The 19077-nt window shown below is 33.8% G+C and overlaps 2 protein-coding genes and 1 pseudogene across 2 annotated transcripts; 2 read left to right on the top strand and 1 right to left on the bottom strand.

Moving 5' to 3' along the window:
- Positions 1 to 4171: 4171 nt before the first annotated feature.
- On the top strand, positions 4172 to 5734 carry LOC141817413 (uncharacterized). Its single transcript, XM_074705065.1, has 7 exons — positions 4172 to 4468; positions 4643 to 4802; positions 4908 to 5071; positions 5166 to 5237; positions 5315 to 5366; positions 5476 to 5553; positions 5654 to 5734. Exons 1-7 carry the CDS (start codon positions 4227 to 4229, stop codon positions 5732 to 5734), a joined length of 849 nt encoding a protein of 282 aa, XP_074561166.1. The 5' UTR covers positions 4172 to 4226.
- Positions 5735 to 7061: 1327 nt separating this feature from the next.
- On the bottom strand, positions 7062 to 14471 carry LOC141817412 (agamous-like MADS-box protein MADS4). Its single transcript, XM_074705064.1, has 8 exons — positions 14287 to 14471; positions 12294 to 12372; positions 11697 to 11705; positions 8299 to 8360; positions 8096 to 8195; positions 7862 to 7903; positions 7747 to 7788; positions 7062 to 7169 (listed from the first exon to the last, which is right to left on the bottom strand). The coding sequence occupies exons 1-8, from the start codon at positions 14469 to 14471 to the stop codon at positions 7062 to 7064; spliced, it is 627 nt and encodes a 208-aa protein (XP_074561165.1).
- A 3793-nt stretch (positions 14472 to 18264) lies between these two features.
- LOC141817414 (uncharacterized) lies at positions 18265 to 18961 on the top strand (annotated as a pseudogene).
- Positions 18962 to 19077: the final 116 nt, after the last annotated feature.

Below are 19077 nucleotides of genomic sequence, written 5' to 3'. Positions count from 1 at the left end.
TTATTAAAAGGGAGAGAAGAGAGAGGAGAGAGGAGGGGGTCGTAGTCCCCACCAACTCCCATGTAATTGAATTTAGAAAATCGCCCCCGGGGCATACGTGAATTGGTTACGACACAGCAGACTTACAGAAGAGGGCAAGGGTTCGAATCCTGGCGAAGCCAGGTAATACCCTCCTGCGTCGTAACTAACTGCACTTTCTTGATTTACCTCCTCACATAAGATCGTGAGACCGACCGTGTGGGGCCGCTAAGGTGGCGGATCCATCTTTTTGCAGAAGAATTTAGAAAATCCACAAAAGAGTTTAGAGAAATAATAAGAAAATAAATCTTTTAACAAATTAAAAAATTCACAATATGTTTTAATTAAAAAATAAACAGTTGCCAACAGTATAAATGATGACTGTTTATAAGCAAGACTTAGAATAACTCTCATCAAACTATTTTAAATGAGATTTATATTTCTTAGGGTTGTGAAAATGAAAGGTGTATTTAACAATGAAATAACACATGCATGTACTAAGAAAATCTTCAAGAATAAAAATTGATTGATCTTTTCTAATTCTTGAGTAGCATGTTAATTTTTGAATTTCGAGTAAATTAATCTTTCCTGAGTAGTTTTCCAGCTTTCCCAAGCAGACTTCCAATTTTTTAGCATCATTTTTTTATTGAAAATCAAACATTCATGACTTTTCAATGATATATGGCTTGCCTTGTAATTTGTTTCCGATAAAAGTAGATTAATCTTGGAAGTGCCACAAAAATATGGTGGATTCTAGAATTGGGTTCATTATCAATATAATATTTGGAATAGATATCATTTCTTTCTTACTCATTATATAGGCTTTTTTTTTTAATTGAAGCGTTGGAGACTAAATCAATATAATATTGAATATTTCGCATTGAAGGTAATCTCAAGAGAATTTTTTTTCAAGCACCACATCTTAAAATTCTTGGAGAAGGGATTGAACATGTGAAAGGACATCATGGTCTTCTTTATTTTCTTCCAAAACTAGTAACACAATGCTAGCTTTAACATATTCATAAATTATCTTTTCAGCTTAAAACTTAGAAAATAAAATATTTATGTGTTCTTTTGAGAGTTTAGGAATATTTTCCATCATAGTTGGCCCCAAAATAATTTTTTCACCATCTTTACAAAGTCATGATAGCTTGTAAGGTTATAGATGATCTTCGGTCTTTAGTTTCAACTTCTCCACAATCATAGTAGCTATAACATTCTCACAACTTCCTCCATTAATGATGGCATGCATTGCACGCCTTATCAATGAGAAGTACATCTAGTGTGAAAGATATTGTTGCGAAACCATGATTGATCTTCAACATAAGTAGCATTGAGCTACGTCGTCATACCACTAAAGATTCTTAATGATCTTGATAAGTAATCTCTCCTTCTTCATCGTATTCATCGTAGATAGGTATTGCCTCATAAAGTTCCTCCTCGTCTTAACAAGAGTAATAATCCTACGATTTGGACAATCTATAGCAAAGTATCCATTATCACTAGAATTGAATCATCATTTCCATTTGCATGAAATGGATTAAAACCCATCCATAATTTGAAGAATCAGATGAGCATATGAACCATGACCCTCAATATCATGCTCCAAAAGTTCATATTGGGCAAGACATTACTCGAGTTATTGCACTTATTTCCTTAAGTCATCTAATTTGATATCACGAAGGTCTCTTTGACGAGCTACAAGATCATTACCATTTGGCCTTTGTCTTCTACAACCAAACATTATGAACTAAAGTTTTGATACCAACTTGACACAAAAAAGTGTAGGAAAAATATAATATAATACAAGGCAAGACTCATTCCTCACTACTATAGAAAATCCACCAAAGAATTTAGAGAAATAACAAGAAGATATATCTTCTAACAAACTTAAAAGCTCATAATATATTTTAATCTCAAAAATAAATTACTACTAACAATACAAATGATGACCATATATAGGTGAGACTTAGAACAACTCTCCGAGTCAAACGATTTTAAATAAGATTTATATTTTCTAGAGCCTTGAGAATGAAAGATGTGTTTAACAACACCTGCAAGTACTAAGAAAATCTTCATGAATAAAAATTGGTTGATCTTTTCAATTCTGAGTAGCATGTTAATCTTTGAATTTTCCAGTAGATTAGTCTTTTTCAAGTAGTTTTTCAACTTTCTCGAGCAGATTTTTAGCTTTTCTCTAGTAGGTTTATCCTTCTCACACAAATTTATCTTTCCTTAGCACTGTAATAACTCTTTCTCGAGCATTAGCATTATAAAAGTTTCCTGAGTAGCATATCCAATCTAACAGACTTCATGAGTCAAAATGATCATAACTTCATATTGGAACATTATTTTTGAGACCATTTTTTATTTAAAAAAAAAAGACATTCATGGCTTTCTAATTAATGATATATGCCTTGCCGTGTAATTTGTTTTCGATAAAAATAGATTAATCTTTGAAGTGTCATAAAAATATGATGGCTTCTAGAATATTTCTGTGTCAAAGGATAGTTGATCACTACTAGAAAAATGTTAATAGACAACGCCCCAAAGACAACGGTTTTTAGCAAAAGCGTTGTGGTTTTTCAATTTACAACGTTTTTAGTCAAAACCGTTGTCTTTGAAAATCAAAAGACAACGTTTGTTCAGAAAGCGTTGTCTATTAGTGTTGATTTTGGGTCAACCACAACACTTTTAAAAAACCGTTGTCGAAAACGTTGTCATTTAGCGGGGTTTTTGCCAAAGACAACGCTTTTAAAAAGTATTGTCGTTGACCGTTGTCGTTGAGGGTTTAGAGGGTTTTTATCACTACAAGAAAAATGATTTTAGAAGATACTATCTAATGAGACATTTTAGTTAAAATGCATCAAAATGTAATTTTTGAGGCACTTAAAATTTGAGTGGCATTTTTGTAATAAAATCATGAGAATTGTAATTTTTTTTATTTTTCTTTTCCTTTATTTTTTTCCTCTTCTTACTTCACAGAACCCTATTATTACGGTAACAAAAATAAACAACTCTCTTTTAATTATTATTGGCAGTTTTCTTTATCTATTTAAGTATTTTTTTCCTTTTAATATAAAAGTTAATCATTTATCTATTAAATTGAACGGTATCTAGCACAATTTAAGTGATGATAAAATATTTTATACACTCTAAAATTATTTGACATTTTATAAAAGAAACTGTAAAATACCGAAACCTAAAAGGGGTTATTTGTAATTAAATAATAATAATAATAATAATAATAATAATAATAATAATAATAATAATAATAATAATAAGGAATAAATAAAACAAAAAGGATGAAAAGATTCGTCTCGTGAAGACAAATCCAACGAAACTGATTTGAGTCAAATCGGAGATCGTTTGGTTAGTGAACCAAACGAACTAAAGTTGAATCTGATTTGTTACGGTAATCGGTTCAATCGTCTTAATAAATTTTAGTTTTTAATTGAATTTAGCCCAATAAACATGGTTTAATGGTGCCGATGTGAGTTTAACCGGTTTAGGGTTCTTTAAAACGTAAATCAACCGAACGAAGCTTTCTTCTTCCCTGCCCGCGCCGCATCGCTTCTTCCTCCTCCCTTCTTCGCTGCTGCCTATCGCCGCTCCACCACACGCGCCACCAGCTGCGATCGGCCATCCCGATCCCGCGCCCGATGCTGCTCCGCTGCGTCTTCCTTCCCCGCGTTCCCTCCGCCGCCCGACGTCGGCACTTTCAAGCCTGCCATCGATTGTCAGCGAAGGAGATCTGAAGCAGCCTTCTTCCTCCTTTGCCGTTGAGGTCCTTTCACTCCGCCGCCAACCTTTCGTGAGCGTTCCTATTTGGTGGTTTCTTGAAACCCCCTTCGTCTCCAGCAGTGCCTTCGGTGGGATCTTGCCACGCGACATCGCCGGCTACAGCAAGGAGATATCGGAGAGTTCCCTATTCAAGGGTACAAGCTGGGCGATCGGATTTGAGCTAGGCTGTTTTCCCGAAGGTTGGTTTCCTCTGTTTCTGCCGGAGAAGAAAAGGGAGCTCGTTTGCCTCCACCCCGACGTTGTCTCCTTTGCAACCGACAGTCGGATTTCCGAAATTTGGTAAGAGGAAATTGGGATACAGATTGCTCCTGATATAACAACTCATGCTATGGTGAAAGTCACACAAGAGCACAGCACCACCTTAATCTGCCAAAATCCAGCTTGTCGAGCCACATTAACTCTAGATGTCGGATACTGTAAGATGTTCTTGCTGCATCTGCCATCATTACGATGACAACAAGGATCCTAGTCTATGGTTATTTTGCAATTCAGATCCTCCTTATCGTGGAAAATCATGTGGTATGTCATGCCACTTGAAATGTGCCCTTAAGCATGAAAAAGCTGGCATATCGAAGACTGGGTGTTCCCCAAAATTGGATGCCAGCTTCTATTGTGTTTGCTGCGGGAAAGTGAATTGGCTGATCGGGTAATCAACTTTTAGAACACAATGATTTCTAACTCATATCATTTACTGCAAGTTAAGCATACATTGCTATGTTTTTCACTTTATTTCATATCATAGAACTTATTGAATAACTCATGCCGGCAAAGATACTATTGCTCTAGTGTTTAACAGACCTTTTATGCATCATTTCTGCAGATGCTGGCGAAAACAGATGCTTGCTGCAAAGGAGGCTAGGCGAGTCGATGTATTATGTGAGCGCTTATCTCTGTCTCACAAGATGCTCAAAGGAACTGAATGCTACAAAGAGCTACAAAGTGTTGTCAACTTGGCTGAAATTTTACCACTATTATACACTGTAAGTTTAGTGAGCCACAGTTAAAAAAGGTTATTTCGTTTGGTTAGGTGAAATGTTAAGACAAAGGATATTATCAATTAAGTAAAAGAGAAAATTTTGTTTTAGTTGCTTGAGAAACATTTTGGAGCTGCTTTGAGAGAGTTCATGGCACAACAATTAGATGCTGCAAAACAACACGCAACTGCAGTAATAGCTTCTTTGAATGCTGTAAATGCATATACTGAATGGGCTCCTATGTCTGATCTCGCAAAATATGGTTTGATCCACGGGTATGCATATATTATTATCTGAAACACCTACTCTTTAGAAACATACATAACTTGAAGATCTCCCTTGATAGGGATAACCATTTCTTCCTGACAGGTGTGGATCCTTACTGCCTTATAATGAATTTCGCCTCCATGCTTGTGAGTTTTTTAAGTTCCTTTCTCAAAGGTATGATGTATGCATCAGAAAAAATCTGTGCCCGTGCTATGGTTGATCAATGTTTAATCTTTGTCTTGTACATACAGGAAAAGGCCCACTGATAATACAGCTGTGGAGTTTGATTCTTCAATGATGCCTGTCTGCCAAATTTTAATGAACGTGTCAAGAGATTTTTTCAATAAATCTCAAATCAAATTTTAGTGCAATTGATGAAACTGAGATTGAGTTTATGGAATCTATATGTGAGTGTATGGTAACTTTAGCTTCTTCCAATGTGCAACGTATTACTGGTGATGGAGCAATGACTTCTCAATTTCTTCAACAGGTGAGACCTAGAGCCTTCTTATATTATGCAGATGATGCTCAAATAGTTCCGTTCAACATATTTGTTAAAATGAGTAGCATTTTCGTTCAATGTTTGATAGATCAGATTCCAGAAGTATCAGGTGTGGGTAATGTTAAAGTTGGGTTCCTTAAGTACAAAATTCTTTACAGCAGGTTTTTAATAGATTTTTTATGAAGTGATAGGGCACAGCTTTTGATATACTTGTTTAGAAAACAATAATACTCTTTTTAAGGGCCCAGCAGGGCTCACTAGGTGCTCTAACTAATTAAAAAAAAATCCTTGTCTTCCTTGCCATCGATTTTGCCATCGCTCTCACACCACTGATCATCCGTTCTCAAGACAAAGTATTTTGATTCCAAATTATCTTTGGATGAGAACCTTAGAAACATTCCAAATAGAGTGAATGAATCACATTGGAATGCCCTTGTGAAGCATTGGCTATTTAAAGAAGGGATAATATGTTGTTTTCTCCTATCAGTTATGATTCTGATAAAGTTTGAAGCTTATGCATGGTTATATATGTTGCAGGAGGCTAGTGAGAAAAATAAAAAAAAGTTGAAGTCATCAATCATATACGCATCGCAGGTCAAAGAGGGTTTTCCATTATTCATGAGATGGAGGTAATGTTTCTCAACTTAGATATCTTACTTGAAGTTTTTAATTGATATATTATTACAGATAACAGACACTAATTTAATGTTGTAGCATGAAAAACTTGGTCATGAACCTTCGCTCTCGCACATGTTCATGACTTGTTATTCCAAGAAGGCTGGTATTTGGCAGATGGACTTGTTCTATTTCTGCTGCTGTTACTTGGTGATGCTAATGTTGTGCCCATACTTGGTGATGCACTTGCTGTTACTTGGTGCTGCTAATGTTGTGATGCACCTGTTCTATTTCTGCAGCTGTTGGAGGATATTCTATTGCGTTGAAACCTTTGTTATGAATATGTTGCTGTTAATTATGGAGCTTCTATGTTGGAAGTTGTAACTTGAATTTGTGTTATGAACTTGTATAAGTTGTATGTTATCGACCTGCTGTATGTTATGAATTTGTGTTATGAACCTGCTGTAAGAATGGTTTTTGTGTAAATATAAGTTGTATGTTTTGTATGTGATTTAGTAAATTTTGTAGCCAATGGTTTTGTATTTATAAAATATATTATTTCTTATTTACTGCTAAAAAAATCAAAAGACAACGCTTTTAAAAACGTTGCAAAACCCAAGCAATTTGTAATAAAATTACAACGCTTTTTAACTGTTGTAAAATGTGTTGTCATACCTATTAAAAACAACGTTTTTAAAGCGTCGCAAAAAACGTTGTAATATTTACAACGCTTTTTCTGCGTTGCGAAGGTGTTGTCGATGTTAACAAAGACAATGCTTAAAAAGCGTTGTCGTTGAGGGACCCCTTTTACAACAGGGCCTCTTACAACGCTTTTAACCCACAAAGACAACGCGTTTTCCGCGTTGTCTATTAACATTTTTCTAGTAGTGTAATCCATCACCCTGTGGTTGAGGCTGCTGTCGGCCATAAGCTACAGCATGAGCATTTGGATCCCATAGTTGTTGATTGGCTTGAGTGCTTTCATCCAACTGCGCCATCTCACAAGTCATAAAAATAAACAAGAAACCCATGCAAGCTTCTCCATATCACCATCTATTTTCTTTGAGAAATAAACTATTGTCTTTTAAGAAGAAGATAGTTTGTATATATTATGTGGAACATGGTCGTTAATTAGAGAAAAATAATAATTTTTCATGAAAAACAATTTAACAAATATGATAGAGTAACACAATTTCACAAAAACTTGACATTATGTTTTGGGTCAAATCTAGTAGCGAAATGTTTTGAGAACGAACTGTTGATCCAACATTGTCAATAATTATTAAGTTTTAAGCATAAATTGTTAAATGTTAATTTACTTTTTTTATCTTTAATGATAATGCAGTTTGTAACTTTTAACAAAAAAATTTGTTTGTTTTTTCATGTTAATATGAACATATTAAATAGATTATGAGAGTGTGTTGATGGATTGACCATGTAAACATTAATTTACATGGTAAGGAGTTATTGTGATAGATTAATTTCATGTACACCAACAACATGCATGATGCTTATGATTTGAATAAATAGGCAATGCTATTTTAATTAACTAACATAGCTACGTACTCTTCTCTTCAAAGCTTTATTAGCTTCACAAAGCATTTGTTCCTGTAGATAAAAGCAATGATTTTATTACCGAATACAGTACAATGAGATAACTACGTAATATACAAATTAATACCCGTCTTTGAAGATCAGTAAGTTGATCAAGCATGTATTGTGTCTGTGAACAAAAAGTCAAGTGTTAAAAACACATGTTTTCAACATTTAACCATTATATATTTGACAGTAACACTTGACCATAAGTTGATACATACAAATATGATTATACCCAAGAAAAAAAATTCAATTAAAATCGAAAATAGAAGGTCATAGTGCATAAGTCTATGTATTTCTATGAGAAGGAGAAACTAACCCTTGTTGATCTTATTTGTCTTAATGAGACATCAAGTTGTCGCTCAAGTTGTTCCAGTTCTTTGATGGAAAGCGGACCCAAATCCTCGCCCAATAGATTTCTAGCATTTGCAAAGATCTTTTAGAGTCTTGCTACTAGAATGCTTCAGGTAAATTTCTCATGGACTATATAAGTAAGAGTAATTAAGGGCTGGAGTAATTCACCTTTGTGATCGTTGCAGGGCTTCAACACGTGCCTTAAGTTTTAGGTACTCCTGCTGACTTGTCTATTTTACCAATACAATATAAAAGAAAGTTTAGATTTACAAGATGCTAAAATCATCAATTACTATAAGAATGGTGGGACAAATTATAAAGTCTTAAATCAAGTCATATGAGAATATGCAATTCTTCCATCTATACTATCACTTGTTATACTTGCTTCTTCTTAGAGGTGAGGATGGTGTTGAGCAACTAGAAGAAAGGAAAATAGATATTGATCCGTTGGAAGATGTGATTCAAGCAACTACGACTTAATGGAATTGGATAAGTGTTTTCATGAATGAATCTACAGAAGAACGAATAGTTCTTTACGTGTTACGTGTAATATAACACTTGTTGATTAAGTTCTAGAAATTTTTTACCAATTCATTTTTGCTGGTGGGAAGTGTTGATACGTGTTTACCTTTTAATTACAATAAGATTAAAATAGGAACATTACTAATGAACTTGAAGCTAAACTACATCAACATAAAGAGCTCTACAAAAGATACTTGGTGGCAAAGAGTACTGATGAAGCTCTCAACATTTGCTTAATGATTACCAAACTTTCGAGATACGTCTAACCCCCTTAATTTTTAGACTTTTTTGTTTGGCTGATGACACAAAAACTTGATGAGTATCATTCAATTCATATCAAAGAGTTTACAGCTACTAAATTTTTACAAAGATTAACTAAGCAAATTGTGTTATTGCAAATAGCATGATGATGGAGGAACAGGTTTAAGAGAAGATGTTAAGTAAATTTGATCCATACATGATATGTTTAATTCATCTTTATTTTTCGCTTATTGTGATTTATATATTTTGAAGACAAATCTTATTTGAATATTAAACTGTTTGATGCTGAAAAAATTACAATCTTGTGGAATCTAGTTCATTCATCTAGGTTGTCCTTAGAGACTAGCTTTATATACACTTACAATAATATGATGCACAATGTAAGAAAAGTATATCTAAAGGTGTTGAATGAATTTGTGTTCCATAATCCTCTTCCCATTTTTTCCACTTAGTTTATTTCTCTCAACATCTAGAATTTTAGTTTCCTATAAATTTTGTTGTTATTTGTTAGATTTATAAGGGAAGCACACACTAAAATGTAATTAAAAAATTGTAAACGTGAACCTAAACAATAAATAAAGATTTGTAATTTGTCAAACAAAGAGTAATTCTAGGAGATGAATCTTAGAGTTGTGCAAGAGATTATGATTGATGATTTGCACCTTTCAATATTTCAGTTAGTTATTAGTATAATTATTGATATACATACTACATGTGCTACATTAAATGGATAAATTAACTACATGTCGTACATTTTTATTCATAGATTGGACATGCAATTTTTATAAGTTTAAAATCAATTTAGGCAATGTATCTATTGTTGATCAATGCACCACATGGATAATCAAGTTACTTTAAAAAAAAACTGCAAAATATAATCATAAGAACAAGTTACATACAAAATCTATAATTACGTCAATTGATGATTTATCACGGATTAAATAATTACATTTTTGACCTATTTCTACTATTATATAATTTCATTATAATCTAAATAATTATTGGTATATCTAGCTAGCAATCCATGCTAACAGGGTAAAAGGAGTAGAGAAATATAAGAGATAAATATGAAAATTATTCATTGAATAATTGAGGACAATTATGGGCATATTAATATGAGATAAATTAAAAAAATTAATTTATTTTAGAGTTACTATACTGCTTATGATAGTTTATTATCTGCTCTTACACATCCAAATGTTACTAACTAGAGAGGGCTACATTAAGATATCTATAATGATCAATGTAGGTCAAATAGAAATGGAAACATTAACGGACTATTCTTGCATATTTGTCCCATTTATTAACTTACTCTTTCAAATATATAATTAAACACAAGTCCATGCATAATTTTCATTCTCAGAAACTATGTTCAAATAAGCATCCATATATAGCTAATAACTTTAATTTCAGAAAATAAAAAATTATTTTGTACTATAAGTTTTGAGAAGAAAAATATTATGATGAACAACCTTTTTCCTCGTGTTTATTTAATATTAATATATCTTGGTTCAGTTGTGAACTTAACAAGTCAACTCCACATGAGATGTCATATAAAATTATAATTAGCATATAGTTTAATGTTATTGGTTAATAGAATTATTAGTGCAGAAATATCTCATAATTATGACTATTATTATGTCGTAATCTCATACCACATGATCAACCTAAATTAACCTCGATAGACATCTTCAAATCCTTAAAAGATTTTGAAAAATTGGAATACAAAAGTTAACAATATTTATCAAATATCCACTATCCATGAATATTAAGGGACCCAATATCCGATTTACCCTGGTGATCGGTGGGAAACTTCCGTGGGACCGGACCGGCCACCCCCAGGGATTGAGTCCATAAGACTGACTGGGATTTATCATTTTTTTTTAAGGGACCCAATACAAAATGTCCCCGGGGCAATGGTGCAACGGTAGGACATCCGGGTTGTGACCCAGGGATCCGCAGTTCGATCCCTAGCTACGACGTATTTACAGAAATTTTCCTCCAAATGGGGAACGCAATCAAAGGATGTTGGGCATCTGGATTGACCGCCGTATGTGCTTCCCGATTTACCCTGGTGGTTGGTGGAAAACTTCCGTAGGATCGGGCCGACCACCCCCAGGGATTGAGTCCATGAGACTGACTGGGATTTATCTTTTTTTTTAAGGGACCCAACACATATTTATGGTGATGTAAGATGGTTGCATTGGAACTATTAGTTTATGACACTAAATAAGCAAAAATTAACTAAACATAGAAATATAAAACTAAGCATAACTAAAAGGGGAAAAAATTATGAAACTACTCCCTAAGATCTGGTACTAGGACTGAGCATGCTTTGACATATAAATCAAGAATGTTCAAAATGAATTTAGAGAAGTGGTACTCCCTACAATTCTCTTCTAACTCTTATAAAAAAATTATGATAATTAAAGAAAATTAAATTTTATCATGTCAATTCTCAGACATATTGACAAGGTAGTCTTTAACTTCTCCTTAGAACTTTTTATTATCATAAATATTAATTAGATAGCTAAAATACAAATGAGTGAAATATAATTTTTATGTCTACATGATTTTAGAATTTTTTTTTAACTCCTTCCACTATTTACTTTTAAATGTAAATAAGAAAACCCAATTAATTAGATAACCAATTTTCACAATTTTTAAAATAATAAATTACCAAATTAAAATTCATATAATTATGATATGATTAGTCAAATTTATATTAACACGGGTAAGCACCAAAATGTACTACAGCATGTTAATAGCATGAGAGTGATTACCCTTGCTAACTAATATTGAACTCATGCCAATTCCAAAAGTTCATTAAAATGGTAAGTTTTGGTGATACCAAATGACATAATATAATATTTTAAACCATGACAAAATCTATCACCATATTAGTAATTCATGGAACGCTATCTTCCAAAAGTTCATGCCAACTCTCTGTTTCCATATCAGAAACAAAGTTGAGAATAAAAGAAAAAGTAAAAGAACTAACTCAGTACTATCAATTCTTCTTCATATACAATTAAATTTTTATAACCAGTGAGATGGGTAGATAACCATTCTCATTTGCAAACCCCTTGAGTTTTAAATAATTATTTCAATTGTAACTATACACTAGATGCATCCAGGGAACTAGAGAAAAAAATTATTTTTGTACATTATTATCAACTACCCTTAACGATAGAAAAATACATTTTGAGAAAAAAATCAAAAGCAATATTACTTGAAATTTTACATATTTATCAATTATCCAATCCAATTATATTTTCTTATGTTCATTCGTTGATGGTTTAAATCCATAGTAGATATTTAATTAAGATATTTTTATAATGTAACTACAAAGAAGAGAACTTTTCAATGTCTCTATTTACCTGAGTCTCCCTTGATATTGTATTTGTTTCTGGTGCTCCATAACTACACTTTTGGTACCTTTCCAGCGTCTTCAGCATACTACAAAATTAATTAAAAACTATCACCAGAATTCGGCTGGAAAACTTGTTTTGTTGAGAGAGAGCATATGAGCTATTGAAGAAAGTACTATTATAATAAAACCAATAATGTTTTTCTTTTCCATTGTAGATACATACCCGAACCACCCATGTACAGATACTATAGTCACAAAAGAAACAATCAAAATCAAAACCAATGGTCCTATGTTTCCACTATTATCCATATTTCATTCTCTTAGAAAGGTCGTTTATCAAGTTCATCGCCTTACATCATCAAGCAAATTTTATGAGATTTGTATACCAGCAATCAGCAGTACCCAGTCACAAAACAAAGCACAGATTTAAATTTATACAGAGTTTATCTTGTTCAGTAATTAGAACTTCAACTTCAAGATGATAACCGATCGTTAAAGCTTGCCCAATAGAGCATATCACGTGGAAATATGGGGAAAAAATGCTTGGTCAAGATTGTGACAGTCGTCCTGTGTTTAAATAGTTGATTGATGTTTACTACCGAGAAAAAATTAAATCTTTCATTAAACCAAGTGATTTCAACTTAAGAACGTTAATCGCCAGAAGTTATATGTAGGATAACATGATTCTTGCTCAAAGGCTGCGTGTGCACAAATCAGCAACAAAGCATCAAGATAACCTGTTAGTAAATGCCGAGAAACTCGTCAAATCAGAGAAAAGTAGTCTATGAGACATGGATAGAACTCGAAGAAACAGACATCTGTCATATGGTTCCAAAGACAAGAGATGAACAGATAATTAAGGACCAGATGTGCAGAAGTCTAGAAGGTATTAAGATGTCAACCTGAGTGTCAGCAAAAACGCATCGATCAAACAGATTGAAGGTCAGGAAACAAGATTGCATCACAGGAAGAACCAAAAACCTGAATTTCTTCGCAATAACTATGGAAAATACAATGGAAATATCTATAAGGATAGCAAGAAAGGATTTAATTATCTGAGAGCCAGAGGAGAATGGAAAATATTAGTCTTCTGAAAAATAACGTTAATTTTACTCGACTTGATAGACAAGACGTTTTCTTATGGCACCTGCTAACCTAGGTTTCTTCACCATTGCGATGTGATCTTACCTTAGCATTCTCACAATGAAAGATCTAATCGTGCAAAATCTAGTCAGATAATCGAAAAAAAAATTAAAACTACACAGGAAACCCTAAAACTTTGAAGCGGCACATAAAAACGCGAAGTTCCAGATTTTGTTTCTTTGATACTTCCCCCTTTGACTGCCGGAGGCGAAGCAAAGGAAGGCTAAATATCTTATTTTAGAAAAGTGAACGAAAGTAATTCTTAGATATCGATTGATCTTAAGGCATAGCCAGTGGAATGGCTGAGTAATACACACACACACACACATCTTGATTTACTTTGATCCTCCCAGCTACAAAGTTCCATCGTGAAAAGGAGGCGCATCGTTACTGATAAACCAAGAAGGGTTGAAACCATGAAAAACAACGTTTAGTTCTAACAATTACTTGTAGAGTTATAGTCAAGCACCAACAGAAACGCCCTTTACGGATAAACGAAGTTCAAGCCAGTAAAAATTCTTCCAAATTTGCTAAATTTCTTCTCTTGTCCGAGCAGAAAATCTCATTTTTAGATATCTGATTCTTTACATCGTAACGATCCAGATCTGAACAACCATACAAGTCTTCAAAAAAAAAAAGGTGAGCTCAAGCGGAAAAAGAAAGCCTTTCTTTGCACCATCTCGTGCTATTTCATCATCAGATCTAGTCAACGTTCTGGTCTTTTCACGAAATCGGTAAACGAGCGGAAAATCCAAGCTAGGAAACAGATCAAAGCGGAAATCCAGCACATAACCAAAAAGAGAACAGCTATATATCCCAGATCAACTCCGTGTTTGCGCACGCAGGCTGTCACTTACCTGGAGCTGCTGGAGAACTCATAGAGCTTCCCGCGGTTGGAGAAGATGATGAGGGCCACTTCAGCGTCACACAGCACGGATAGCTCGTAGGCTTTTTTGAGCAGCCCGTTCCTCCGCTTGGCGAAGGTGACCTGCCGGTTGATCTTGTTCTCAATCCGCTTCAGCTCGACTCTGCCTCTCCCCATGATCTCCTTCCTCTCTCACCAGATCAACAACAACAAGAGGCACTGAGTATAAGAAGAAAAGAGGAAGCTTTCGCACAAGAGGAAGGAAAAGAAAGCCGAACCCCACTTACTATATATAGGAAAGAGGAAGTTCAACTGCTGAAGGCGTCGGGAAACAATGCATCATTGCTTTAACCCTTGGAAACGCCGTATCCTCGTACTCCCGCATGCAAATATCTATGCGGTCGAGTTGCGCAACGTCGAGATGCATTCCGCGTAGCTCGCTGACCGTCGGATGGGGCGGTCGTTTGGGCGTCCTCATGCGGTGATGCGTAGGATGGACCCGCACAACGAGCGGGCGCCGTGAGCTAGCAAGCTGTACCTGCACGGTGGCAGTGAACTCGCAGGGATCTGTCCGAAAGCGCCTTCTTACGTGTCGGGCAGAGACACGCGAGTCGGACGAAATCGATGTCCGACACGTTGCAGGAGATCAAATCACTTTATGGCATAACCTTGTACTCGAGGATACATTTCCTTTACCCTTCAAAAATAAATGGTGAAAAATCAAAACTTTATTTTTTTTTTCAATCACGTTCAACCTTACTCAACTATCTTTAAATACATTCAATATTATTATCTCCTATTAAAATTTTGAATCAATTGAACGTATTATAATAATTATAATTTTATAATTATTACATATGTTATAGTAATTATAATTTCATAATTATTATGATATATATTTAATCTATTCAATATTAATAATAGTTCACAGTGTAACACCTATATGAATTTTTACTATTCATATTGTAACAATTAATTAAGAAATCATAACTATTAAGAATTTATATTGTAATAGTTACTATTTCATAGCGGCTATAATGTGAATTCCTATTAACATTAAATAGATTAAGTACATATTATAATAGCTACGATTTCATAATTGTTATAATACGTCAGATCAATTTTAAAAATTAAGTAAAAGATTTAAATCAGAAATAGTATTACTGAATAATACTCGAGGATAATTAAATAATTATACACAACTGAATAAATAATGAGGTGATTTAAAAGAAAAAATTGTCTTCTTTGATTTTTTTTTCCAAAATAAATCAAACAATTAATTATATTTACAAATAACAAATATTACATTTATATTAATCGCTAAATTATTAATAGAACATATGACACATACTGTTAAGTGATAAGCGTCCATATATCCATAATGGCTGTGACACTGATAAAGCACTCTGAAAATAAATAAAATGATTAACATTTAAATCCTAGACGATTTTTTTTAAAAAAAAATCTGAATCTATATAAATTATGGTATGGATTTATTAATAGGTGAATAAAAAAAAGATAGAAAAATGAATGATAAATAAATTATCAAGGAAAAAGTTCCCTAATTAATAGACAATATTTTTCTACTGTTAAATTATTTGTTGGCTGAGTTGACAATGATAGTGGTAAATTCCTAAATTTTATCAGAGTTTGCATGTTGCATGTTCATGATTATTCAAATCATAAAAATTAAATATTTAAATTATTGAAAAAAAAACTTATGTCTTTCTATCAAATGGCACATTGCATACAAATTCATAAAAGCAATGTATTATATGATTAAACCAGTGGACTTATTACTGATCTGGTGCGCCTATAGATTATATTTATGAAGAGTTGATAAAAGTATCATACCTTAAGATTGGACTAGCATTATTTTATAATTATTAAATTATAAATTAGAATGGAATTTTTGATAGTTGGTAGCTGGAAAATGGTGCTAATTTGGAGCGAACAAAAAATCATTATGAGAAAATAGCTATAAGAAAAGATGGGAGAAAAGGTTCAATTCTTATGGATATAATATGATATAAATTATTTGCAAGTGAAGAATAGAATAAGATGGTTTAGGGGGGGTCACTTTATAAAAAAAGCCAAAATTAAGGCCTTGGCCTTTATCTTCATGTATAAAAAAAATATCATTTCAACAAAAAGTGAAATCCATCACTCCAATGATTCTATACGATCGACTCTATGATCATCTGTGATGAGGTAAATCAAAAAGTTGTAATTGGCCACGATAGGAGAGGGCATTATTTCAATTTCGTCGAGATTCAACCCTTGTCCACTTCAGCAAATCTGTCTTATCGTAACTAACTCAACTATACTCCGGAGCTATAAAAAATATATCATGAACTATGCCTCCGTGGATAAATACTTCGAGGAATAATAAAAAAATTAAAATTTAAAATTTAAATAGGATGAATATTTTAAATATTAATTTTTAAATTGCCTTATGGCATAACCGAGTTGATTTTCAGATAGCAGATTTGTTGTATTGGATTGGGAGCTTGCTGGATACTTAATTTACCTATCTATATATTGTTGTGGGGCCCATGATATTAGCCAGTTGGAGTGAGCAAAATCATCCTTTTGTTGCATTGTATAATTTTTCATTATCCCGAGACACAACGTATGTGGCACACAAACAAGAACATTTGGAGTCAATTTCTAACAAGGATATTGCACAACATGATTGATTTTCAAAAAGTCCGATTGCAAGTGTCTGTTGGATTATTTTGTGCTTCTCGAATTTATCCCTTGGTGGTCAATAAAAAACTTCCATGAGACTCAAGGACGAATCTAGAAATTAGAGGAGAGGGCTTAACTTAATGTGCTAGATTATATATATATAACTGTACCCTATAAAATTTTAAAATATAAATTTCATTTATAATAAAATTTATCTCTATATTTTTAGTTAAATCTTATTCAATACCGAATGCCAAATAATTTTTGAAAAGACATTCCTCATTTTATTGTGAAGTGACATCTCTACATAATTCATTATTGAAAAAGGTAACTCAATAGTAGTAGTAGATGAATCAATCTAATCAATATAACATAAATCTTTAGATTTATCAGTCAATTGTTGAAAATCTTTAAAGGTTGCATAATATCAAGTGCATATATACCAATTTATACTCTAAAATAACGAGATGTCTTGATGTATGAAATCTTCATATTATTGCATGTTTGCAAATACTATCATTATTAAATAAGCTAAATGAATTTTTAAGATCAAAAGATATACCAAGAGAAAAAAAATTCATTGAACTAACTATTTAACTCTATAAGATGAAATTTATTACTATATTAAAAATATCAAAATGGTAATGATATTAAACTATAGTTTGCTGGCTAGAATAACCGATCTTATATAAATAATCAAGGTCGTATACATTGATTTCATTTCTTGAACAAAAACTTTTCACTTCATAAAAAAATTCTTCTCTCTCACATTCTTTAAGTTCTTGAATGATAGTTTTAATAGTAGAGACAAATATAATATCAATCAAAATATTTTGAGATTTTTTTTGAAAATTTTTGACAAAGAGTATTTGTTATTCCTATAATTTTATATATTAAATGTAAAATAAACACAAATTAAAAGTTTATCATGTTTATGTAAATCCACTTAACTTCAATCTTAACTTTTCCATTTAAAAAATGATTACTAAGAACTTTAACAATCTTATAAGTTATAGTATACTTACTTATTGAGTGATAGTGAGGACTCTAACTAGTAACTAATGCTTTGGTAAATTATCAATCTATGTAAATAATATTTATAAATAATATTCATGAAAAATATTCATAAATTATATTTATTAATAAAATTCCTATTAATATATTAAATAAATAAATAAAATTTAAAATAAATAAATATATTTATATTATCAAATTAAATAATCAATCAAATAAAATTTTAAACAATCTAACAGTTGAATGGCGCTTGGTTTACAGCCCCATGGCCATGGAAGGAAACCCGAGGGGCAGCGGCGGCGCGTCCTGCACCTCGTCGGAGTTCCAGTTCCGGATCGCAGGCGAATCCCCCCCGCAGCTCCTCGCGGCCTACGAGCTCTTCGCCGATGGCATCCTCCTTCCCCTGCATCACCTCTCCCTCCACCCAATGCCTCATCCAACCCCCGACGTCCCGTGCGTATACGGAATCGGAACCTGGGCCTGAGCCGGCGCCGGATCCATATCGCCCACCTCCTCCTCTGCCTCCCGACGCCTACCTAACCACCTCGATTTCCTTCTCTCCAACGCATGGATCCAAGCCCTGGAAGGACATATTCCGGGACCTGGGAGAAGAAGCCAGCGGAGTAGAAGCATCGCCGCAAGGAGCGGGTGTCCTCCGCCTCGGCGGAGCTCAAAATTCAGATCTGGCCCTTTTCCGGAGCCGGTCTGCCGGGATCGCGGCGGCCGGCCCCTGCTCGAGGAGAAATTCGCGCGGGGAATCCTCGAAGCACCACCACACCGCCGCCGCGGCGGGTGGGAGGAGATGCGCGGCAAGCCCAGGGCGGGAGGTGGGCCGGACGAGCCCGATGGGAGAGATCCAGCGCCTCGAGCACAGGAACAGAGATTATCCACCGACAGCGCGAGGAAAGGGCAGGCGAGCGCCGACGTGCACGTGCGTCGGGTACCGAGGCGAACAGCGTTAGCGTAGCTGTTAGGGCGATAAAGTGTATTAGTTGCCGTAAATAGCAAAAAACACTTTTGTTTATCATTAAAACAATGAGTTGTTTTGTTATCTTCACACTTTCTGTTATAATTTGAA

Source organism: Curcuma longa, unplaced genomic scaffold, assembly GCF_044706935.1.
Source record: "Curcuma longa cultivar G26 ecotype Majalengka, Jawa Barat unplaced genomic scaffold, ITB_CL_G26_1.1 contig_20439, whole genome shotgun sequence".
Taxonomy (NCBI): Eukaryota; Viridiplantae; Streptophyta; class Magnoliopsida; order Zingiberales; family Zingiberaceae; genus Curcuma; species Curcuma longa.
This window is presented reverse-complemented; position numbering and strand designations above follow the sequence as displayed.

Excerpts from the sequence above, each read along its gene's own strand:
- LOC141817413 (XM_074705065.1), top strand. The coding sequence starts at position 4,227 with ATGTCGGATACTGTAAGATGTTCTTGCTGCATCTGCCATCATTACGAT. Across the intron at positions 5,238-5,314 it reads TTTAAGTTCCTTTCTCAAAG|GAAAAGGCCCACTGATAATA; the intron begins GTATGATGTATG and ends TTGTACATACAG. Across the intron at positions 5,554-5,653 it reads CTTCTCAATTTCTTCAACAG|ATCAGATTCCAGAAGTATCA; the intron begins GTGAGACCTAGA and ends AATGTTTGATAG.
- LOC141817412 (XM_074705064.1), bottom strand. The coding sequence starts at position 14,471 with ATGGGGAGAGGCAGAGTCGAGCTGAAGCGGATTGAGAACAAGATCAAC. Across the intron at positions 7,904-8,095 it reads GACAAATAAGATCAACAAGG|ACACAATACATGCTTGATCA; the intron begins GTTAGTTTCTCC and ends TTTTGTTCACAG. Across the intron at positions 7,170-7,746 it reads ATAAAGCTTTGAAGAGAAGA|TTGGATGAAAGCACTCAAGC; the intron begins GTACGTAGCTAT and ends GAGATGGCGCAG.